We start from the raw sequence: 26,818 nt of genomic DNA on the forward strand, positions 1-26,818 counted from the left end.
GAATGAGGAGTCGGAGCCGTTGGGATTACGGGTTTCTTGGGTCAAAACTAAGATCCAGGCTTTCAGTGACATCTTGGATGCTGCTGTGCTGTCTGTGTCTGTTTGTGGTGAGGATGTTGAGGTCGTGGAGAGATTCACTTACCTTGGCAGTGATATTCATGTCTCTGCCGGCTGCGAGTCAGAGGTCAATAGACGTCTGGGTCGGGCCTGGGGAGTCATGGATTCACTGGATCATGGGGTGTGGCGCTGCCGGTACCTGTGCGGGAGGACGAAAGTCCGAGTCTTCAGGTCCTTGGTACTTCCAGTCTTGCTCTATGGGTGCGAGACTTGGACTCTGACCAAGGATCTGAGACGGAGACTTAATTCCTTTGGTACCAGGTCTCTTCGGAGAATCCTTGGCTATCGCTGGTCGGATTTTGTGTCCAACGAGCGGTTGCTGAGAGAAACTCGGATGAGATTTGTTACCTGCATAGTCCGTGAGCGTCAGTTGCGGCTGTATGGACATGTGGCTCGTTTTCCTGACTCTCTCAGCGAGGGAGTCTCATGAGTGGAGGAGGCCAGTGGGTCGACCACGTGCCTCATGGTTGCAACAGGTTGACCATCATCTCAAGGAGATGGGGATGGGCCTGGCATCTGCCTGGGGGATGGCCAGACGGAGGCCCCTGGAGTACCGGCGGAAAGTGGACGCAGCGACGTGGTGTTCTGGCACATGCTCCCATACCTGACCTGACCTGACGAGCCATCACCCTCCTGAATCACATGGTTTAATTTGACATTGGAAGCTTCTTCCGTTCTCGAGTTATCATTTTTTGGATGCTTGACCTCACTGTGACCTTGACCTTTGACCGATTTTGACCAAAATCGAATCAGCACTAGCCATCAGCCTCCTGAATCACGTGGTGTAATTTGACATTGGTAGCTTCTTCCGTTCTCGAATTATCTGTACCAAACCATCAAAAAAAAATCGAATATTTGACCTCACCGTGACCTTGACCTTTGACCGATTTTGACCAAAATCTAATCAGCACGAGCCATCACCCTCCTGATTCAGGTGGTGTAATTTGACATTGGTAGCTTCTTCCGTCCTCGAATTATCGTGCCTACAAACAAACAAACAAGCAGTCATAGACTGGTACTTACGAAATCGTCAACTTGATCTCTGACCTTGTCTAATAAAAGCTGTCTCTAGAGAAGGTAGCGACGCAAACCAGAAGTTTCTACGATGATTCTGTATCAAACCATAAAAAAATCGTAATGTCGACCGAAGCAAAAATCTCCATTTCTCCACGCAATTATACCTTAACGTAACTCAACGACGCGTCTGCTCGAGCGCACTGCATCATGGGACGAACCGTGATGCGTCGAGTGAAATATTTTTTATACAATCTTAAAACGTCTCCAAAACATCCGATTTTTACCAGAATTTCGACATCCGAGTTTTAAGCGTCCTAAGCGATCGCAAAAACCGAAGACAAAATTAAAATTGAAGTTAAAACGAACTCATAACGTCGAGCGAAACAAAAATACTCCTTTTCTCCACGTGAATTTACGGAATTATGTTTGACCTCACTGTGACCTTGACCTTTGACCGATTTTGACCAAAATCTAATCGGCACTAGCCATCACCCTCCTGAATCACGTGGTGTAATTTGACATTGCTACCTTCTTCTGTTATCGAGTTATCGTGCCTCCAAACAAACAAACAAACACAGAAACGGAAGTCAACAATATACTTACGAAATCTTCGGATTTCGTAAGTAACAAACACACAAACAGAGGACGGAAGTCATCAATATACTTACGAAATCTTTAGATTTCGTAAGTAACAAACAAACACACAAACAAACAAACAGAAACGGAACTGATCAAAATACTTACGAAATCTTTAGATTTCATAAGTAACAAACAGACAGACAGAGGGGTGAAAACATCCTCCTTCACCTTCGGTGGCAGCGATAATAATCAATTTTCATCTGATTGACCTGAGCTTTGATTGAGATTGTCAATTTTGATCCTGAGGAAATGGACAATTTTATATATCCATGGCACCCTTTGGAGAGGAGGTTGGATTTTGCAAGTATCGTGCTCGTACGACGTCTTTTTCTTGCTTGCCTGTTCGTCTGTCTCTTTTTATATTTATCACCTAAAGGTCACAATTTTAAACCAATCTTCACCAAATGGTTGAGTTCACTCTTAGCAAGAAGCCGATTGTTTTGAAGTCAAAAGATCAACAAAATTGTCAAATTTCTGAAATCCTCAATTTTCATCCGATTGATGAGAGATTTGAACAGGATTTCCACATCAGGTCTCTGAATTCAATCACCAATTATTGAGGTCATCATAGTTCAAAAGGTCAACATGGTCCAAATTTCTAAAATTGTCAATTTTCATTGATCGATATGAAATTTGAAGAGTAGTTGAATATTTGGTCATTCAATTCAACCACCAATTATTGAGGTCATCGTAGGCCAAAATATCAATAATTAGGTTAGATTTGTAAAATACTCAATTTTCATCCCCTTGGCTTGAAATTTGAAGAGAATTTTATTTCAGGTCACTGAATTGAACCAGCCAATTATTTGAGGTCAACATAGACCAAAAGGTCAACCTAGGTCATGGGTCAGGGTCAAGTGTCCGATCAAAGCAGGTTGCAAAGCGGGACGTCTTGGTACCTGGTCATCACTTCCAGCAGTTATAAAGTGGCAGTTCTAGTTATGTCTTATTAATTAATAGATCGAATTAATTAACGCAACACACCAGTATACAAACACCACACAAAACAACACAAACACCACAAGAAACAAGTCCTGGTGAGGGTCTGCAATATCTGATTGCTCTTTTTTTCGTTTGTTTGTTTGTTTTTAAATGAAGGGTAGTCCAGGCCCCCTGTGGATATACCTGAAACAAATTGCAATAGTTTTCGGACATTATTTTTCCAAGTCCTTATACATCTGGGAGATTCATATTGAAAATCTACCAAAATAAAAATAGTGGAACATATTTTTAGGGAGACAGTTTAGTCGTACCCCCTTAAATTCCAGAAATTGTATCGGGTGAAAATACAAAATAACAGAAATACATCCAAATGCTTTCAAAATGAGTTATAAATGTTATAGATGAATCATAGAGTCATATTAAATGTCACTATTAGTCCAGTTTATACAAACAACAAGAGTTCGGTTGAGTGCAAACCCTGTCCCGGCCAAAAACGCGGATCGATTTTTACCTCGATACCGATGTGCTTGTATTGTTGTCATGTAAAGCACAAAATAGGCCAATGTACTCCTATTTATGTTGTAATATGATCTACATACAAATATCCATGACCATGATTCTTAAAAATGTGTAGCTCTGAAAGTTTTACACTGTGTGAGATCGGTTTAGTAATGATTTATTGATGATTTTTTTTTTGCAGAAAGTCTGAAGTGAAACATCAAGATGGATGACTGTGTAATTTGCCAAAAAACAGTGTCAGGTGGAGAGCGAACTGTTACATTAACACAAAAGGGATGTGATGGTATCCTAAAAGCCAGAGGCATAGATAGAACAATCGCAGCTGGCCAGTCTGTCCATGTGAAGTGCAGAAGTGACTATACCTACCCTAGATCAATCCTGTATCACAACAAACGTAATCTTTCTGGTGAACAGGATCATCATCTTCAGCACACACTTAGATCAAAAGAAACTACATTCAGTTATGACGAGGATTGTGTATTGTGTGGTTGTCCAGATGTATACAAAGGCAAGAAATCAGAACATAAACTTATTCCTCTTTGAACAATGGATTTCCAGAACAAAATACTGAAGGCATGTGATGAGTTCAAGGGAGAATGGGCTGACATTGTAAGAGGTAGGGTGCTTTTTGTTCAAGACCTGTCTGCTGCAGATGCAGTATATCACAACATTTGTGGTGTTGCAGTATATCACAACAAGGACTCAAAAAAATCCGGAGCTTTTCAAGCAGTAGTAGAGTATCTTTAAAACAATGATGACGAGCAGGTGACCATCAACAATTTGATAAGCAAGATGAAAGAATATCTCCAAGATACTGACATAGATCCGTACAGCTTTCCACATATGAAATCTGAACTAAAAAAAAAAACATTTCAGTGAAAGAATAACCATCACAGAGATCAATGACAAACAAAATGTAGTAACATTTCACACCACCGCTTCCAACATCCTACATAATTTTCATCAACAAACGATGCAAGACAAAAAGGATGAGAAGACCCACATAATTGAAGCAGCAGCTAAGTTCATAAAACAGGACATAAAAGACCTTGATCAGACCAGGAACATCTATCCCACTGCCGCCGAAATATCAACAGAAACAGCACTGGAGTTCGTGGCACCATCCTTGCAGCAGTTGTTAAACACAATATTCTGTGGAAAAGATCGAAGCACCAAAATTGCTTCAATAGGACAAGCAATCATGCAGGCAACGCAGCCTCGTACCCTTCTGGCACCATTACAAATTGGTTTGGGTGTTCAAATGCACAACCACTTCCAATCAAAATTTTTGGTGGATTCTTTATATCACCATGGGTTTTCCTGCTCTTACAGTGAAGTGAAGAAGTACGAAAGAAGTTCTTCAGTTGCACATGGCACAGAGATTCAAAACTTCAGTGCAAACAATTTTATACAATATTCTGCTGAGAATGTTGACCACAATGTGAGAAGTATTGACGGCAAGGGTACGTTCCACGGTATGGGAATTATTGCTATGGTGAAACCCGGGACAAAATCATCAAGAACCATTCCAAGAGTGAAAGTCACATCTGGTGATATTGCTTCTGTTGGACGGATAAATGTTCAGCACTTCTTCTCAGAAAGAGATAGCCTCCAGTCTCTCCTCTACCAGCCAATAACAAACCCAAATGCGAAAGAACCATGTGCAGATGTAGATCTACTTTGGAAGTCATCGCTGCTGCTGAAAGTCCCAAGACCCCAGTGGTCTGGATTCATACAGCTCATCCACAAAGGAGAACATCCTGGTGTGTCGTCGGTCATGTTTCTCCCCATGATTGATTTGGATCCAAATGATCTCACCTGCATTTATTCTACATTAAAATTCATATCTTCCCATGCAAGTCAGTACCAAGCATACCCAATGGTGACATTTGATCAACCGTTATGGTGGAAGGCACACATAATGGTAGAGAATCTTCATGAATTGCAACCAACTGTCGTTCGTTTGGGAGGCTTCCATACAAAAATGAGCTTCCTGGGATCCATTGGCCACCTGATTAGTGGATCAGGCCTTCAGGAGCTGTTGGAAGTAGTGTATGCTGAGAACACAGTGGTACATATATTCTCAGGAAAGGCAGTCAGCCGTGCAGTCTGCCTCCAACATCAGCTGCAGCTAAATATCACAGCCTCAGAGTGGATCAACAGGTTCAAGTGTGGTTCGGCCATGGTGACCAAGTACCTCCAGATCAATGGGGCTGGAAAGTGAGTGAAGGGAAACTGGCCCCAATTTTGACCGACAATACACCAGCACCACAAAAGTTACTGAAAGTGATACGGTGTAATTGTGAAACAGGGTGCTACAGTTTGAGATGTATCTGCCGAAAAAATGGATTGGATTGTTCCATGGCCTGCGGTGAATGTTGTGGGGTGTGTGCAAACATTTCACTGTCGGCTGACACAGACTCGGAGGAAGACCCAACAGAGCGTTAATTTGAGTTTTAGATGGCCGTGGCCTCCCGATGTTTCACAACAGATTCAGCTTCAATTGTGATTGTTTAACCCTGGTGTATACAGATGTACTTGATGTGTAACACTGTTATATAATGTACTATTTAAAGTTACATAAATTTTATAAACGCGAGACTTCAATATGTGAAATGTTACTGGTACGTACTGTGGCCAGCCGCCCGCGGAGCCCGGTCACCGCCAATTTTACGAATGTGGAATCATTCTGACCCATATCAAGTATTTCTATAGGTTTAGATTATGTTTTTAACTTCCAGTGCAAATATCTGATGCTCCTGTCATATATTAAACTATTGTTTACAAGACTGAAACACATTTTTGTTATTTTTCATTTTCGACATTCAAATTTTTGAATTTTACGGGTGGGGGTAAGTTTTCTCAAAAAAAAGTAAATGTTCCATTGAATAGATTTTGGTAGATTTTTAATAGGATAGTCCCAGGTACATTAGGAATCATCAAAAACAGGTTTGAAAACGACTGTAATTTGTTTTGGGTTACCACCTTTTTCAGCACAGGGTGCCCAGACTAGAGGGGGGGGGGAGGTGGGATAAGATGAAGTTAAGAAGCATGCAAGAGAACAGTTGGGATAAAGCAGAATGAGGCTCATATTTTGAAAGGTTTTCACTAGTCTTCATGGAGAGGTGCTTGAAATTTAAGCACGAGATGGACACAGTCATGGCACCTTATACAGAGGTCTATAAGGACATGCAGAACAAGGTGAAGCAGACAAAGATCATCTCCTTCTTCAAAAAAATCTGATGGCCCTGACAACCCCAAGCCAGGGACGTTGACATCTCAATAACCTCGAACGACTTCCATAATCATAATCATCAAAAGAAAGTACAATTTTAAGTGTTTTTTTTTTAATTTTCAAAGTTTTGGAAAAAAAAAAGTTGATAAATCTTAGAGTTGGTTCCCAAAACCCTATTATTGCCACAAGGTCTTAACTTTGCGCATCGAGGTTTTACCCAACACGGAGTTTTTCAAGAATATAACCCAGGCAAATGGGGAGGGGTCTGCTGTACTTTATTTTCTCTCCTACACTTTTGCTTTCATCCCTGCCAATCCTGAAGCCTTCGATTGTACACCGATTTGTGGCTAAGAGGAAGTTTGTTATTATTACGTACATGCATATTTCTTGTGGTCTTACATGGGAATCCATACCCAGTGTCCTTATTGTAAATGATTGCAGCACTGTTTATATCATCATCCCGTTGATTTACATTTTGACCAGCCTTGCATTAACCTTTTTAATTGTAAGTGTGCAGCTTTCACTTGGCTTCTGTGATCTAAATGGGCAAAATCCTGCCAGCTTAGCCAAAACCGTTGGTGCAAGCCTGAACTCGGCAAAAGGGGGTCATGTATCCAAAGGAACCAGCCGACTGGCTCTACCTTAGCATGAACACTTAACTTTTCATTCATCAGACACCTACTTCCACAAGTGGGGAGAAGCAGAGGAACAGTTTTCATGAAAGGTGTCCAGGCATACAAAAAATTTTTTTTGCAGGTGGTGTGATTGCGAAATTCCTTATTATTGATGGGTTCACATGGATGGACTCTATTACCATTAACCATGCAATTAATGTGGATGTATTTAGAATATAAACATCATACCTCACTGTCACCTTTGCGAAGATGACTGCGGCTTGGTTTCTGGCGCTTTGACTTCACTATCAGTTGAGCACGAGCCTTCTGCACGGTCGAGTCAAGCTGCTTAGTCAGTGGCACCACCATGACAAAATCTGTGCACAATCCACAGTCGAGAAAAATAACGATGACATTCCTCAATATGATGGAAACTTCATAACGAGGAAATTTTTTAAAAAATAACTTCACATTCATGCCACATTTGCAGCAACCCCAAATTTGCTGTACCTTGCAAGATTAAAACAGAACAAGGCATTCAAGATTAAGTACAGCACAATAAAGCCTTCATCAACATCAAGGACAACATGGCAAGAATGTTTCGCGATGTATTTTTTTAAAGCACGCAGCCCTTCTGGTAACAACAGATACCTATTGCCTTTGGCAAAGTGTTGGGCACTCAAGGCAAGTCGTGAATGCTTCAAGACTCAAATTAGCCCTGAAAAAGTTGCCACTCCATCACAGATAAATGGTAACTTTCAAGTAAAGAACATGAGCAGGGACAGAAATTAGCAATCAAATCGATGAATATACAGTAGGAAGAGACTTTCAAGAGTGCTCCTCAAACATACTTTGTTGCATTTGTGCACCTGGGTATTTTAGGTGGGTACCATGAGAAAAAAAAAAGTTATCAAAAAGTGTGGAACTCCTTGCACAGTCGACAAACTAAGTAAAACTACAGTGCTTTCAGAAAGTATTCACACACCTTGCTTTTCACATTTTGGTGTGTTACAGCCTGGAAATATGTTTTTGGATTATTTATTTTTGGTGTGTTTGAAATGGATTAAATTTAAATTTGTCACCAATCTACACAAAAGACCCCAAAATGACAGTGAAATGTTTTTAGAAATATTTACAAATTCAGTGAAAATGAAACACAGAATGATCCGATTTAGATAAGTATTCAGCCCCGTGAGTCAATATTTTGTAGAAGCGCCTTTGGCAGCGATTTCAGCTTCGAGTCTTCTTGGGTATGTCTATATCCGTTTTGCACATCTCAATTTTGGGATTTTCTCCCATTCTTCTTTGCAGATTTGCTCAAGCTCTGTCAAGTTGGATGGGGAGCATCGATGAACATCAATCTTCAAGTCTTTCCATAGACTCTCAATGGGATTCGTCTGGGCTTTGGCTGGGCCACTCAAGGACTTTCATGTTCTTGTTCTGAAGCCATTACAGTGGTGCATTGGTTGTACGCTTGGAGTCATTGTCCTGTTGGAATGTAAATTTTCTCCAGTCAAAGGTCTTTTGCACTCTGAGCAGGTTCTCCTCAAGGATTTGCCTGTTTTTGGCTCCATTCATGGTTCTCTCTATCCTTACAAGTCTCCCAATCTGTGCCACTGAAAAGCATCCCCAGAACATGATGCTGCCACCACCATGCTTCACGGTACGGATGTTGTTAACCGTGATGAGCTGCTGTGCTAGGTTTCCACCAGATGTAGCGCTTTGCATTCAGGTGAAAGAGTTCAATTTTCATCTCATCAGACCACAGAATAGTCTTTCGCATGCCTTTTTTGCAAACTCCAGGTGTGCAGTCATGTACCTTTTCTTCGAGAGTGGCTTCCACCTGGCCACTCTACCATAAAGTTTAGATTTGTGAAGTGCTGCAGAGATTGTTCTCCTTCCGGAAAGTTCTCCCATCTCAGCCAAGGAACTCTGTAGTTCTGTCGGAGTGGTCATTTGGTTCTTGTCACCTCCCTGACCAAGGCCCTTCGTGTCCGGTTGCTCAGTTTGGTCAGATGGCCAGCTCTAGGAAGTCTGGGTAGTTGTATATTCTTTCCATTTCCTAATGATGGAGCTCACTGTGCTCTTGGGAACTTTCAACACTCTAGAAATTGTTTAAGACCCTTCCCCAGATCTCTGCCTCCTCACAATTATATCTGAGTTCTATGCACAGTTCCTTAGACTTTATGGTTTTGTTTCTGCTCTGACATGTACCTGTGGAACCTTATATAGAAAGGTGTGTTTCTTTCTAAATCATGTTCAAATCAATGGAATTGGCCACAGGTGGACTCCACTCAAGTTGTAGAGACATCTCAATGATGATCAAAGGAAATTGGATGCACCTGAGCTCAATTTGGAGTGTCATTGCAAAGGGGTTGAATACTTGAGTCAGCACATTTCAGCTTTTTATTTTTAATCCCCAAAAAGTAATAATAATAATAACTTCCACTGACAATATATGGGGTATTTTGTGTATTGGTGACAAAAAAATTCAACTTAATCTATTTTAAGTTCAGGCTGCAACAACAAAAGGTGAAAAAGTCAAAGGGTATGAATACTTTCTGAAGGCACTGTGTACTAAAACTAGAAAGAGCAATCAGAGATTGATTGCGGTGTTTGTGTGGTATGTAGATGATGCATTGACAGAGTAGGTTTAGGTTCATATCGTCGACAAACAGACCTTTTTGGTTTTATTGTATCGATTCACGTTCCAATTGTATGTATTTTATAGATACACGTATTTTTGTAATAAGGACTCTACAGATGCACACATGGTCTTTATACGTATATTTTATACACACTCACATTCTTTTAAATCGTACTTCCTTTGTAGACATACTCACACTCTCATAGTACGTAGTTACTCGACAGGCCCGCATTGTAATGGCACATACTTCATATAAGTATTTGGTTGGAAAAAAAATGTATATATAAAAAGACAACATTTAATATTGGTTACTACAAGGTGGTGTTTGTGGCCGACATCAGGACATTATGTGCAGACAGACAGACAAACAAGAAAGATGTCATGCATAGCATGATACTTGTGAAATCCATGAAACAAATTTAATCTTAAAAAATAATTGGTGGTTGAATTAAATCACCAAATATGTAATTCCTCTTTAAATTTCTGGTCAATTGGATGAAAATTGAGGATTTCAGAAATGTGACTTTATAGACCTTTTGACCTCAAACAATAAGCGTCATGTAGGCCATCAGCCGTAAGCTGTATCGTGCAGCTTCGTTCCACTCATCGGGGGGGGGGGGTAGACAAAATCTTGGTAATATGATAGTATATATCCAAATACATACATCTCCAAAAGTTCTCCACTCAAATAGCTGCAGTTGTGTATTTTCATCTTCAAAATCGATGCATTCCCCGCGCTCTCTCATTTGAATTTTCTCCACTCGGATTACGTGTGGACCATGTGACACCTCGACAGCCGATAGATCGGCTGACATCGTATGCAAATTACGTCAGACTGCGTACCTACCAACCCTACCAATTCGCGCGGTAGCCTACAGATTTTCTATAGCTCCCAACGCCTACCGATTTTATTAGTCAGACATACCGCATTTGGAAATTGTTATTGGAAAAAAATAAATAGTTGTGTTTTTTCAGTTTTGCGTTCATTTCTCACCGCCAAGATCGTATTACACGCGGCTGCTTCTACATTCTACAAAACTCCTGCCTCACCTTAATTTCTTATCTCGTCAGCGATTGGTTATTGCTTCCAAACCAAGCATGACCAATGGGACGACAGGAAACAGCGGGAATTTATTTCAAGACAACGCGCCATTTTCCATTCATGATCAAAGACTGCAGTTAACAGAGAGTACTCATCGCTTCAGTGCACGACAACAATGCAAACACCAGAAAAGAAAAAACCACCCCCACGCTGGGTCAACAAGTTTAAGCCAAGTTGGACAACAGAGTTCAAGTGTATCAAGGCTTCGCGTAAGGGAGACGGACATGGCTTCTGTGATATGTGTCGATCAGACTTCTCCATCAGTTATGGGGGATACAAGCTGTTAGGATACAAGCTGTCACTGAACAGGACAACCAGAGGTTGAACAGGGAGCTATTTGTCGGTTTCCAGGCAATGCAGCTCATTGTGAAGAACGCCCTTGAGGGGACCAGTGGAGTGACAAAATTCAGAGCAGAGGTCCGAATGTTCTACGTTGGTTCCCTGACCTATATGACGGACAAATTCCCATTCCAGAACCCTTTGATCAGGAATGCGGTCATCGTGGACCCAGCCTCCTCCAAGACAGCTTCCATGCAGAGCATACTTACACTGGTTGAACAGCTCCCTGCATCTGTTGCCCCAGAAGAGAACAGAGATGCGCTGTGCAGAGAGTTCTGCACATATCAGTCAGATGTCACCCTGCCAGCATATGACCCAGATGAGAGGGTGGATGCGTTTTGGGCAGCCATGGAGAAGATGACGGACCTTGCCACTTGCACCAGCCATCCTATTTACCCATCGCTCTGTAGACTGGCCAAACACGTCTGCTGATCCCTCACAGTAACGCCCACTGTGAGTCCCTTTTCAGCATGGTCAAGAAAATGACAACTGATCAGAGGAGCACGTTGGGACGCGGCAAGGAAGGTCACACCAAGTCAAGTGTGTACGAGGACAGCCATGGCGTCAGAAACACTCTGTGTGGTTTGCTGGCAGGGAAGATTAACATCTTCAAGCCGGATGGAGTCAGCTGCTTCTCGTGGAAGCCAGATGCCAACCTTCGTAAGAAGGCCAAATCTGCCACCGACCAGGCTCTGAATAGCTAAATGTGCATCTTAATGTTTCAAACATGAAAACTGTAAATACGTGTGAAACTGTAAATATGTTATGAAATCAGAATGGCCAGTCATTTCATTCATAAAGATGTATCAGTGAGTTTATGTAAACTCGTGTGTACATGTATGGGCACATACATGTAGAGCTTGGACAGTGAGTAATTTATGGAAATGTGACTGATGATCATGTCTTAGAAAAATAAAGATTGGTGAGTAGATCAACCATGTTAAGTTTTCTCTTTTTCACTCTAAAAATATGTTGATATATTTCAGCTAACTGTGGTCTCAAAATGCAGGAGATTGCATCATTTTGCTTCATTTTTTTGAAAATTTTCTGGGGGGGGCATGCCCCCGGACCCCTCTAGGGACGCGTGTAACTGCGTCGCATGCTAGCTTGCCGCTTTTCCTTCAAAAAGGGTTGGCAAGAATGAGACTGCCATGTGACCAGCTAAGTTGTCCAAGATGGCAGCTTCCTTCAGGGAAGAAATCACCGGCAGCTGATCGGTGATTTATCGGTGATTTTTGATGAATATGGCCAGTGAGGATGCTCCCCCAGTGTATTGTATATTCACCAGGACAATGTCGCGAACGAAAAAGTCAAACGTTTTACGTCTTCAAGATGGCATAAATGGAGAGAAAGGGTCAACAAATGGCTCGTCTTAGACGGTCACGAACGACGTTTAGCCGAGAGTGCACGAGTGTATATTGAGTGTGAAGAAATCCCTAGTCAGTCATCTGGGCTATCACGACACTTGCTACCGTCGCTTCATCAATGCAAAAAGAATACGTGGGGATGAGAAACGTTGTTCACAAACCATGCATGATGACTCTGCGATTGTTGATGATTGCATGTATGAACCATCGCCAAAAAACTGCGCTCTGCATCGAAAATTGCTGGACATGTTGTATACCTGCAACTCCCACGAAAAGCCAAAATTAGGTAACCCCGCTTTCCCTATTGTAGTAGTCGGGGCCGTCTCGGGGCTGATGCGGTGACGGGTAAGGCAGCTGGGTCCCCACCCCCATGAGGTCTGGAACGTCCTCAACACGAGAGCCAAACTACATGGGTGTAAATATATATAAATATAATTGAATAAACTCTCTGCGACACACGATACTGCCCGGCGCCCGTTACATCGACTCAACCCTGCGGGGCTGGCCCAAGGCCACTCTCACGATGGCGGGGCGAGGGTTGCTCTTCCCAGACGAAGACGCCACACGACTCGCGATGCGGCAAAGTCAATCCTCACGCTGACTGGGTGCGCCTCAAGTGTCGATCAGCGCCGGTTCGACTGCCCAGTTGTCTGCTCCACCGGCCGTGGCTAACCGGCTATATATAAAGCTGTCCGAGGCAGGGTCAATGGCGTTCATTCGATGGGGCGATGCCCTGGCGTTACACAATGGTTAGTCCTTCCGCGCCGGCACTCCAGGTACAATAGGCCCATGATCGAAGTTAGTCCTCCTGCGCCGGCACTCTCGGCTAAACGTCGTTCGTGACCGTCTAAGACGAGCCATTTGTTGACACTTTCTCTCCATTTATCCCATCTTACAGAGGTAAAACGTTTGACTTCTTCGTTCGCTACATTGTCCTGGTGAATAATACACTGGGGAGCATCCTCACTGGCCATATTCATCAAAAATTACCGATAAATCGCCGATCAGCTGCCAGTGATTTCCTCCCTGCAGGAAGCTGCCATTTTGGACAACTTAGCTGGTCACATGACAGTCTGACGAAATTTGCATACGATGTCAGGCGATCTATTGGCTGTCGAGGCGTCACGTGGCCCACACGTGATCAGAGTGGAGAAAATTCAAATGAGAGAATGCGGGGAATGCATCGATTTTCAAGATGAAAATTTACAATAACTGCAGCTGTTTGAGTGGAGAACTTTTGCATTCGTATGTATTTGGATATATACTATCATATCATCAAGGTTTTGTCCACCCCCCCCCCCTCCCCGACGAGTGGAACGAAACTTGATTTTCAGGCACTTTCTGAGCCATGGCTGATGGCCTAATGCTTATGACAAAGTCTACGATGTGGTGAAGTTTCGTGAAGATCGGGTTAAAATTGTGACCTGTAGGCGATGGACATTCAAACAAACAGACAGACAGACAGACAGACAGACAGAATAACGCACAAGACAAACCAATATATTTGAAAAATCTTCTATTTTCGGAAGTAACAAACAAACAAATGGACCCAATTGCAATGCCCTCTCCCCTATGGCCAGGGTAATAATCATATCCTTAGTGAAGAGAGAAATATTAGTTTGGACGGACCGACATCACCAGTCATAATTAACGAATCACAGCTGGGCAGTAACCATTCCCGAGCCTCTTCACACAAAAGTTAACATGGGAGTTAATGCAAAAAGTTGACAAATGCAACAACCTGAAAATGTACAAATCAAACTGCATGCGTTTAAAGCTTTATCCTTTCGTATTTGTTCTAAAATATAGTTCCATAACATACATCAAACGTAGGATTGAAGTGATCAGCAAAGTGGCTCATTTACGGCCATGTTAACCTTCTTCTCATTTCTGCTTGTGGATTCCAATAGGGTACGATTGACAAGCCACTCTCCCATGAAGTCGCTTCCAAAAGTACCCGAAGCCTGTACCGGAACAAAAGGAGCCACTTGGCTCGTCCTTCTGCATTGTATACACATACCATTAACGTAAATTATTCATTTTTGCTGAAGGGGACATGAGGGTCATTTTTCCCTGTGCAGAAACTTATGTAAATATTCCTTTAATTCTCAGTCTTCCACATTTTATTTGTATTTGGCATGTAGATCAACATTATTAAGAACCGAGCACATAAAATATTTCAATTCTCCAGATCAGCTGATGTTTAAGGAAAAAAAAAACAAACAAAAAAGTCAAAATTGACCACTTTACATCTTCAGTCAATCTGATTTCAAAGAAAAAATAATTGTATATTTGTATACATAGTCGAGGCTCATGGAAGAGCTGGTACACTGAACGGATCAAGACATAACATGACAAAAGGAACAGTGGAGATAAGGAAGAGGGGGTGGGGGGTACCAACTGTGGAATTGAAGGATAAGATGCAGGGAGACTTGGACAAAAAATGGGTTCGGGGAATGGGGAGGCAGGAGAGGATGCATGGGATAGACAAGATGGATACAGAAGGAAAGTCCAAGGAGGAAAAACTGGAAATTTGGAAGGAGAAGGGATTGGTGGGCGGATGTGAAATGTTGGTGAACAGTTTCCTTGAAGACCTGGAGGGAAGAATGAGATTGAAGAGAATATGGAAGTTGGTAGCACAGGTGGGAAAACAAAAGAGGAATGTTTGAATGGAAGTGAGCAGTGCACCTGGATTTAGGTAGTTTCAATAAAAGGGGTTTGATTTATCTTGTGTGCCCTGCAAAAAACATGCGGGAGCAGTGATGGGGGGGGGGAGGGGGAGGAGGGATAAAGCACGGAAAAAGCAGAGGATGCAAGACCAGAAACGAGGCAGTCGAAGACAGAATGACCATGGACCTGTCTGCGATGGCAAAGTGATAGGCCCATAGACTCGGCTTCAGTGCGGGAGATTCAAATGATCAACAGCCTTGGTTTCCACGGCGTCAAGCATAATGTTATCTCATCATAACTATAAAGATTAAAAAGAAAGTTCTTTCCATACATGTGCCTGCTTGACCATTTGTTGTCTCCGAATGAATTAGCATCTGGTGCGCAAACTCCACAAACATTGAATCCATTTTATTCATAATTAACTTAGCTGACGCAAATCCATTTCTGGTGTACATAGTAGTTTATATTGTGGAGGCAGTGTGGATGAAAGCGAATGTCGACATCGTTTGCTCCAAAGTGGGTACAATTTTCGATGAGGGGCAACAAAATATATTTTTCAGCAATTTTTAACTCCCCGCTCCTCCTCCTCTGCAAGACTGGGCATTTTGATTTGTTTATTTTTCGTCTGCTGGCATCACCGCAGGCTGTAAACACCACGTCTATAGTCTACAATCTACATTACTCAGAATCTTCAAAATTTAATGACATTTACAGCATAGGGTTGACAGGATAGCCCAGAGGTACGAACAGGTGTCTGGGTTTGACTCTCAACCCAGCCATAAACTGTCATCCGGTGTTTCACAAGCAGGGCGATTCATCAATGTGTGCACCATCCCTCGGATGGATGGTACACGGGCGTCCCATCTGCTGGGATTAGTCAGTGGACATGAAAGACGCCATAGTGTCCTTCGCGAAGAGTAGGAAAGCTATCTCCAGCACCATGAAAAAATTATAAAGCCCTAACCAACAGAGGGCATTGCATCAGTGGCACAGCCGCACAATCAGCCAACGATGCTACCCTGCAGCCTTGTGCTGCATACGAATGAAGGCGAGACAAATTACATGAAAGTAATACGTTTTATTTCCGTGGGAAATAAATCAAACATTATCTTTGCCAGAAAAACTTACTGAATCACAAAAATCCTACAATTGGTACACCCAGAAATTTAAGCCATGCCACGAGAAATTGAAGGTTGGCTGCTCTATTGTACCTTGCAGAAAATAAACAAGAAAGGCACTCTGTGGAGCGCATACTCAATTATTCAGCCATGCTGAACAGTTTATGTTTTGTAATCCACCGATAGGCCGGATCTTGATCTTAACCAAAATCGAATCGGCTCGTTCTTCTCACCCAACCAACTCATTACCTAGTTTTATCAGAACTCGTCCACAACTCTTTAAGATATCATCCTGATACATCGTTTTTTGCACCATCTCTCAATGGTGAAGAATCACTTAAAAATTATCTTATCCGGATTTGGATCTTCACCAAAATCAAAGCAATTAGTCCTCATCACACACCCAACCTGTCCACCAGGTTTTGTCCAAATCCACCACACCTTTTTGAGATATCCTGCTCACAGACAGACAAACAGACAGAGACAGACAGACAGACAGACAGAGACAGACAGGGGTGAAAGAAAACATAACCTCCTTCAGTGGCAGAGGTAATAAATAAATAAATAAACTTTGAAGCCTTTAATAGAGGGAACCATAAGTGGTTGGGTATAGATTGCCACAACATCTCAAAATTTGCATTTCCCTTGTATTTGTACAAATCATTATTGCTGCATTAGATTTATGAAACCAGTTTCATGAATGTGGACAAGCTCCTTCAAATGAATCGTTTGTCAACTTTATTTTCAATGCCTCTATGTATCTTATAATACTTCATCATTTATGTCAGAAAAGTATGCCCTCCTCCCCCCCCCACCCCATCACTTAGTTTCATACAAAATGTAAATCTGTATTTACTGTTTTATGAAGCTACACACACATAACCAAGAGCATTCCATACTGTCAAAAAGTTCATATGCTCAGATAAATTGCACAATACATTGGATAATTTCTTCACCAGACATTCACCCCAAATGTTAAACTTGTGAATATGATTCGCCCCCGTTGGACTTAGTCCGAAACGAGGGCTTATGCATTGGTCACGATTTTCGTGTTGAATTAATACCAGGTGGGGTTAACTCGGCCTGTCATCCTTCCGAGGTAGGCAAAATGAGATGCCAGTATGCTGGTATACTGTGTCGGAGTGGCGACCCGTCCAGGATTGTGCCCAACAGCCAAGGAGACTTGGGCAGCACCAATGCTCTGCACAGAGTATGGTCCCAATCTCCTCCTCTTGATATGCATCTGACAAGACATGCAGCTCAATACTTTGCCTTTAATTTCGAATGAAAATATACATTGTTGCATTACCTTATGTATCTATAGAGCTGATTGTTCCTCACTCCAAGATAGACAGACTTTTGGAAAATGACAATTCTTCACTTTTGCTCCACAACGATGGAACTCTGCGATTTACAATCCACACCGCCTCATCAGTTACACTTTTCATCGTCATTGAAAGTCGTATCCTTTTACAGTTGCACTCTCTTAATGTCATCTCAACCATTAGTAGGGGGTTGAGATCTGGTGGAGCTAGTGGTGAGAAACGGTTTAGCCGTTGCTGGTTCATTCTTTCAGAAGTGAGAGACCCATAAGATTACATACAAAAGTAGACACCACAAGACGGAATTGGATTTGTTTATAGTCAAAACGCAAGAGTTGTGGAGGATCAAGGACAGCAAGGAGGTAGCAGAGGAGCATATCACAACTAATCACAAACCTGTGGCATTTGTTGCGTGCATGCATAAAAGTAGGGAAGATAAGTGCATCGGGTGAGAGGGGAAAGAGATAAGACGGGGAAATAGATTTGTGCACCAAGGTACAACGATGACCGATGACGGTAGTTGAGGCAGAAGTACGGAGGAGGATGTGAGGGGTGTGAATGCATGGAGAGAAGCGTAGTGTTTGATTGCAGATATGAAGATATTGAGGGAGTTTGAAAGGGAAAGTCCTGAGGTCATGTGTAATGCTGGCATACCCATCTAGTCTGGACATGGTGGCACTCACTGAGCAGCAACAACTAGGTCAGGATGATTGTGGTAGTGAAGAGGGTGGATAGAAGAATAAGGGACAAACTGGGGGAGCTGAGGGGATTGGTGTGCAGCTGAGCTTTACCAACGACAGCAGATCAGTTGAAAAAGAGGAAAGACTGCTGTTAAAATGGATGTCAGAATGATTGAGGTAATAGAGAGTGGAGAAAGATGGCTGGTGATGGAGGACAGTGAAGGAGTGTAATGGACAGAGGAGAGCAGCATCTCAGTACCAGTTGGCCTCACCTCACAGAAAGGGATTTGAAGGAAGAACAAGTTTTGTCGAGGGCTTGAAGATTTTGTTTGAAATAATAAGCATTATTTAAGAAATTAATTGATTGATTGATTCTGCATTCAAGTCCTAAAAGTACAACTAAAAATATTTTTGAAAACAAATAACTGATGTATTTATATCATACAATTGTCATACTTCTATTATTTTCTTCAAGAATATTAGCATACCAACATTATTTCTGGGAAGTGCAACTCGCTTCACAGTTATGATGTCATGAGTGGTTTAAAATATTCTATATGGAAGGTACTGATGTTTCTGAGATGCCCTGGAGATACATCCTGGATACCTTTCTTACCAAAGGAAATGAGTGCTCATAAAAAAAGTGAAGTTTCAGTGGGGAATAAATGACTCAACCCTGTTTCTTTTGGCATTAAGTACTATCACTCAAACTGATGTAATGGTGCATGGGAATCACAATTGTGTCACATTTGTTGCACAGAGAAGGTATAAACACCAAGGAAGAACAGAGTAGGGAGGGAGGAGAAGATGAGTGCATGAAGAAGAATAACAAGAGCAAGAGGAAAAGGATGAGGAGGCAGAATGATGAACAACAAGGACCAAGAACAAGAGAGGAGGAAGAATAACAAGTAAGAAAAACAACAAAGGAAGAGGAGGAGGTGGAAGAAGAACAAGGAGAATGAGGAACAAAATACGATGATATGGAAACATAGGATGGTGAGGATGAGGAACAAGAATGATGAGCAGGAGGAAAGAATAAAAGGAAGGAACAGGAGAAAAGGAGGATGAGGTGGAGAAAGGAGAGAAAAAAAAAATTTAGGATAAAAAGCTGCTGCCATGCCCTGAGCAACTCCCTGCAGTAGGTTCCTGTCCTCATCTTGTTGGGTCAATTGCAGTGCTTTGTGCTGGTGAATTCTGGCATTACATTTCTGCAATTTAATTGCAAGGCACCACTGCAAGTTACCCAATAATTCTGTCCAATTTAGCCTGACCTATGGTGCTTAGACTTTTTCCCCGAGGGTGAGAAAAGCCAACCCCACTTTGGCCTCACAAACCTGTGTTCCAGAACTAGAGGGATGACATGGGAGATGGTGCCACCTGAAACTACTGGAAAATACTTAAGATCTTCTCCCCCTCTTGTCTCAATTGTGGAGTTAGGGTGGCATGCGGCTCTCCTGAAGACATTTCCACTGTGGAGATTAAACCAGGACAATGTCCACCTGGGTGTTTGACCCATTTGTAGTCATAAATGATCACCCGTCTATCATTTGTGACAATGCTTGCAAAAAGCAGAGACCTGTGGAAATTGTGTGTAATGTAAAGCTTGACTTGAAGTCATCAAGCTCTCCCCAAAGCCTCAACCCACTATCCCAACTCTGTCCCCTCTCTGCCCGACCCTCCCCCTTTCACCACACTCCCCTTTAAAGCCTCAACCCCAGTCATCCACCACAATTCTGTCTTCCCCTACTCCCCCCTTCACATCATCAACTCCCCCCTCCCCCCATCCAAACCCCAAGTCCTCAACCTCCTTCCCACCCAACTGTCCTCACCTATCCCTTTCTTCTTCAAGTCCACAACTCCCCCAAATACACAACCCCTCATCCAACCACAAGTCCTCATCCCTCCAGCCCCATAAGATCCTCATGACCACTTGGAGGACCAGTGACAATTTGACATTTGGAAAGATAATATCCTCCATCCCTCCAATCCGACAATCGTATCGCTCTCCTGAATGCCCCAACAAAATTCCAGGTTGTAATGTAGGAGGTGAAAGGCATTCCTCAGACATAGTTTTAGAATGGCTACCATTTGGTATTCTTCTTCTTAAGTTGGCTCATTGGCTGAACTCAGATGACATTGATCCTCAGCTTCCAGTCCTCTTGATCAAGTAATGCTATATGCAGTTCCTCAGTCTCCAGGCCCATATTGTTCAACAATGATGTAGTTGAGAGCTGGTCCGCCCCACTTTTACTTAGATAATTTGTGTCCCTCCCAAGACCACCGGCAAATATAAAAACACCCCTACACATTAATTGGGGTCACGCTGATCCGATGTAGCAAGTCTGGATGTAATCGGCCTACAACTGTAGGAGGAGTAGCGTGACAAAAACACACACACACACACACACACACACACACACACACACACACACACACACACACACACACACACACACACACACACACACACACACACACACACACACACACACACACACACACACACACACACACACCTGTGACTTATAGTAAGGATGCTCCCCTTTCCATCGCTTCCCTCATCTCAAACGGCATCATTGCAGAATCTGACCTCAAATACCCAACTCATTCTCACTCCTACCCTATGCACTGTTCCGCTTTCACCCAAGGAGAGAGAGAAATCTCCCACGAGTTTCAACTCTGCCGAAGCAACAGGCCCAGATAATACGAGTGTTTATGCTCTCAAATCGTCCTCAAACTTCTTCTCCATCTGGATTCAGCTTGTTCTTTCATGACAACACCTTAATCTGCGTGCAAGTTAGCTATCTCATCTACAATAAGGGGGCAAAATGATCCATCAATTTAGAACCCAATAATCTTGTTTCTTCTTGTATGAAAACTCATGGAACTGAATATCATGGCTGACATCAAGCACTTACTCTTCTCACATAACCTGATGTCCGATGAACAGTGGTTTCCGTACCAGTCACAATTTATTTCATGCAGCTTCTCACTTAGCAATAGATGGAGGCTGCAGATATTATGCAAAGGTGAAGAGTATTTATTTTTGTATACACAGTCAAGGCTTGTAGAAGATCTAGAACACAGAATGGATCAGGACATAACATAACAAAAAGGAACAGCAGAAGGGGCTCAATGTCAACAGCAGGGTGGAGGGAGAAAATAGATGGAGATGGACAAACAAGGGATGCAGGTAATGATAAGAGGAATGCAAGGGGTGGACAATATGGATACAGAAGCAAAATTTTGGGAGGGTGGAGGTGGTTAAACGGGTGAAGTAAAGATCATGGTTATGGATGGTTGGGGGGGGGGGTGACTTTAAATGGCAGTGAACACCTGTCGTTCCACAGGGAGGAAAAAGAGGAACAAATGAGCGGAAGTGAGCAGTAATTCTGGATTTTGGCAGTTTTACTTGGCAGTTGCTGGTGGACCGTGTGTCCTGCAGATACATGGTGGGGGGACAAAGCACGGAGAGGGCAGATGGCACAAAACCAGAAAGAAGACAGAGACCACCGACCTGTCGGCGATGGCGAAGTGATAGGCCCATAGACTGAGCTTCATCATGTGAGATTCCATTGATCTTGAAGGCCTTGATTTCCATGGCATCAAGCTGTGCAAGGTGTGAGGCAGGGGAGCCTGCCCAGAGGAGAGAACTGTACTCCATCAAGCTGCGGATCAAAGTCATGTGGGTGGATAGGAGCTCAGATTTGCCAATGAGGGAATTTTCACGATGGAGGATACCCAGTCGGTGTCTAGTTTTGGAGGCCAACTTTGAAATGTGGCTTGCCAAAGAGAGAGACCCAAGAGTTTGAATGATTGAACTTCTCCGAGAGGGTTGTTGAGAAAGTAGGTGGGAGGGTTTGCAGCATGGTCCGTTCGGAGGGGAGAGTGAGTGTGTGGGATTTCTCAGGGTTAAAAGACATATTCCAAGTGTTTGACCAGCTTGTGATTTTGTCAAGGTCTCAGGAGAGGGAAGAGGCTGCTGCTCGTCTGTCACGGCAGATGGTGGAGTCATGAGCAAAGAAAAAAGAGGATTTTCCAGAGAGTAAGAGAGATCATTGATGAAGATGAGGAATATCTCTATCTCCATCATTCTCACTCACATGACTTACAGATAAAACCAAGGTTATCCTGCTCACACCTCACTCATTGCAGACAAAACCAAGGTTGTAGACCTACTGTTCGGAAGGGTTCTAGACTTGAAAGTTCAAAATATTGTTGAAGGATGGTCCTCAGCTGATAATCCAGATGGCCACTGAATCTGACAGTAAACTGAAGGATATTCTCAGATCTCTTCATTCATTCACTTGTGTCTATCTGATGCCATCATTACCCTCCATCATCATGTACATAAATGCATTTTGGTTTTGTATGCAAAAAGCACAAAATTGTCAAAAACTAAAGTTGTTCCTTCTCAGACAAACGAAAAGGTGACTGCACACCCAATAGAATGCATCGCGATCCAAGTTTTCAATTCAAAAACTGCAAACATTCCTCAAATCAATGAAAATCAAAAGACAACCTGAAAGAAAGGCGAGGTGCAGCCTTGAGGCGAGGTCCATTTTGCTAACATGGCTCCATATACCAACTATTTAAATCTTGCGAGGTGGGTAAGCCAAGATGTTACTGTTGCTGCCATGTTAACAGTCATGAAACAGCAATGGATGGATGCCCTGAACCACAAGCCAGAAGTTGGGGCCATCTATCCCTCTCAAGCTTTTGAAACTGTCTGGCTTACAGACTTTCGTATTCAGGGCCACCTGCTCAAGGGCTGTCTGATTTCCTCGATGAGTGTAAACAGCAGGTGATCCTTGATGGCATCTTTCTCTTGATATTTCGCTTCAGGCTGGGGTTACATGAGGCAGAATCTTGCACCGAAGTTATTAACCGATATATAATTAAAGTTCGATACGATTCTCTTGAAAACCAATTTTACCGATGACCCCACCTTATCGACACGTTCTAGCGAAAGGTTGGCTGTTGGCGAATCCCTTTTGTCAGACCTTGACAAGATAAGCATGTTGGTCAGGTACAGGGAACACGACATTCAATGCCAGCAAGTCACACAATCTCACACTGTCTCTCCACAAGGATCGGCAATCAAACTATCCAATCACTTCTCTGGACAGCCAGTTCAAGAAGTACAATCCCTAGAACTCCTTGGCCTCACTACCTATCATAACCTTTCGTTGTAGGATCACATCACCAAATTGGCATCAAATGAAAGTTGCCATCTGGGTGTGCCATCTCTGTAGAGCCAAGGCATTCCTGAGTCCCACCAACCTCATCACAGTCCATTCACCCATTTGCACGGGTTTGCATCAGTTCTTGAAGGGGTAAGGCAATTCAACAAATGCAATGCCTCCTGAAGATTCGAAAAATAATTTAGAATTTGGCCAGCCAGTGCCTAATCTTCACAAATGATTTTTAATATCCACAAACTCCTGCTGACAGACAGGACACCAAGATTAACAACCATTTGAGAATGGTGCACACACATCTATGTTATGCTCTGCCTGTAAAACCCAGAGGTGACAATATATAGCTGAGCCAAGATTTAGAACCCAGTCTAAATAGCACAGAGTAGAACATGCATACCTCGAAGCCAGTGGTTCTTAACGTGGGGTGCGAAACATGCTGGCCAGTTAAATTACAAAGTTACTAAAGGAGTGCTAAGAGTCAAATTCGAAGTCTTTAATTCTAAGACCCACCCTAAGTCATTGATTTTTGACAAGGGGTGCAAGAAAATATTCTGAGAACCGAAGGGGTGCGGGCACCAAAAAAAATATTAAGAACCACTGCTCTAGGTTATCCTGCCAACACCTGACTCATTGCAGTGCACATGGCTTTCACAGGGAGGATTATGGAGTATGGCTCCCTACTCTAAGCTGGTGCTCCCGATTTCCACCTTGCTCTTTTTGAAGTCATTGAAAATAAGGTCTTCCACAGCATTGGAACCCCAAGACAGAGGTGGATTACCAGGAAGGAGGCAGATTACCAGGAACTGTCACTCTCCCACTGCAAGACTCATTTTGCAAAACCTTGCATCCTAATGACCACCTGGATCCTCATGATCCTGATATGAGAATATGTTATGTCCTGGCTCTTCTTGCCCTCTCCTACCTCTGTCCTTTCCAAACTACCTCAGGTTGTACATGCTTCTCAAGAAACCCTTACCTGCTCACTCTTCCAAAGTCCAGTCTAATTGTCCACCTGCATTCATCAATTTCCTTATTCTCCCCATTGTGAAATAGTCTCCATGTGCTCGTTGTCTCGCCCTCCTCACTTCAATCAAACAAATGCGTTTGCACCTCGATCTCTCAAACTCATGCTGATTCTTTCCCATTCCCATCTTCTCCAGGCCTTTGTTTCATTCCACCTTTCATACTTATACATCGCCCACCCCCCCTCCTCCACCACCCCATACCCTTTATCTCAGATTGCAAACCTGCCGCTCTTTTCCGTTTTGCTCGTCCACAAGCCAAGGTGCAAGAAGCTGAAAAGCAAATGGCATTTAGTAGTCACTGAAGCAGAAATAAAAGTAGTTGCATCTGTAAATTTACTTTATAAACTAAAAGGCACAGGTAATTTAAAATTGTGAAAATATAGAGCTGCAAACATGTGCAAATGAAAACAGAGCTCATTCTCACATATCAAATGGAAAGAAAAAAAAAAAAAAAAAAAAGCAAAATGTATCTCCGACACAAATTACAAAAGGAGGAAGGTTTGTATTTCATGTACAGTAGCTAAGCTGGTTGCATGATGGATTATAACAGAAGAAAATGGCTACAACGGGTTCAATTCTCTAGAATGCGAGAAAAATAACAACAAGAATAATAAGTATTATTCTACAGCCATCAGTATTCAGTAGTGAAGTACATTTTCAAATGTACAAATCCGTGCTTCACGTCTGGTCATATTACTTTTCAATAGTCTGCAATTCTTCGCCGCGTTTCAATAAAAATGAAATCAAGCCTAAAATTAAAAGGTTATTTATTTTGGCTTATAGACCTGCAAAGCTCCCAATGATTGATATTATGCCAAGCCCAACCGGAGGAATGTAGAAATTGGCCGTGGTAACTGCCTACAATTAATCTTATCTGAAAGAATTCAAACATCACCAGGAACATATTCCAAACAACAAATCCGACTCCAAAGCCATATTATAAAGAAAAGTCAAGAACACTTCCAAATAAGCAGCAAAGTACAAGCCTGTCTAACAATCAGATTAACCAGTGAGTAACAGGGTTACACACTGACACTGGCTGCCTTGAAGAACATCAAGAAGACACATTTCAGAATGATAAGATGTTCATCCATAGCTGTGTGTGTGTGCGTGCGTGTGCGTGTGCGTGTGCGTGTGCGTGTGCGTGTGTGCGTGTGCGTGTGTGCGTGTGTGCGTGTGCGTGTCTCCCCCCCCTCTTACCCACCTCCCTCGCTCCTTCCTCCCCTCACCTCCCTCTTCCCCTCACCCCAATGTCCCACACAAGTGAAAACAAAATCTTGAGATTATGTTTGTGTGCAAAGCAATGTCTACACATCGATAGCCAAATCCATTAAGGACAGTTTCATTAAATCATTCCCCGTTTGGTGATGTGCCATTGCAGACAACGACCTTTACGATGCAACAGCTACAAAGCAGCATGACTGCTGAAATAGTAACGATCTAAGTGCTGAAATGAGTGCATCACGAGTGCTCAAGTAGTAAATAAAAGCGAAATCACACAAATACAACATGTGACAAAATGAAAAACCGCTAAAACCTGTAATGGAAACATAGGGGCAATACCCCAGGGTGCTCACCTGGTAGCAAATGGATAAGATAACCAGGGTACCACTGGTCAAGGTGGACGACCCACAAAAGATGAAATGGTAAAGAAAGTAAATACTAGTGGATTTTTCTTTTAATGCCATGAACAAATCTTGGTACATCACGGGTGATAAAGGTTGCGGTCAAGTTTCATCCAAAGTGTGTGTGTGGTTTCGGAGAAGAAAGGAAATACATATTTGGGGGGGAGGGTGGGGGGGCAACTCCCCCATAAACCCTTTTTTTCATGGTGTGAACAAACAAACTTTAGTTCACTATGGGTGATGATGGTGGTCAAGTTTTATCGGAACTGTTTATGTAGTTTGAAAAGAAAGCGAGCACCTCTTTTTGGGGGAACCCCACCCCCCCTTGTTTCCTCTCCTTGGACCCCAATTTTTTTTTTTTTTAATGGTGTGAACAATCTTTGGTTCATCAATGGTGATGGAAGGTTGTGGTCAAGTTTCATCCAAAGTGTGTGTGTGGTTTCGGAGAAGAAAGAAAACACATATTTGGGGGGGTGGGGGGGCAACTCCCCCATAAACCCTTTTTTTCATGGTGTGAACAAACAAACTTTAGTTCACTATGGGTGATGATGGTGGTCAAGTTTTATCGGAACTGTTTATGTCGTTTGAAAAGAAAGCGAGCACCTCTTTTTGGGGGAACCCCACCCCCCCTTGTTTCCT

The 26,818-nt window shown here is 42.7% G+C and overlaps 1 protein-coding gene across 9 annotated transcripts in view; it reads right to left on the reverse strand.

Annotated features, from left to right (window-relative positions):
* Positions 1-26,818, reverse strand: part of LOC147029496 (uncharacterized) — a 313,146-nt gene that overhangs the window by 62,364 nt on the left and 223,964 nt on the right. For all 9 annotated transcript variants that reach the window (XM_085871980.1, XM_085871978.1, XM_085871977.1 and 6 more), the window contains one exon: positions 7,333-7,460. In XM_085871980.1, coding sequence (XP_085728106.1) covers positions 7,333-7,460 — 128 coding nt within the window. The remainder of the gene's footprint in view (positions 1-7,332; positions 7,461-26,818) is intronic.

Source organism: Eptatretus burgeri, chromosome 3, assembly GCF_056783735.1.
Source record: "Eptatretus burgeri isolate ZD-2024b chromosome 3, Ebu_testis_v1, whole genome shotgun sequence".
NCBI lineage: Eukaryota > Metazoa > Chordata > Myxini > Myxiniformes > Myxinidae > Eptatretus > Eptatretus burgeri.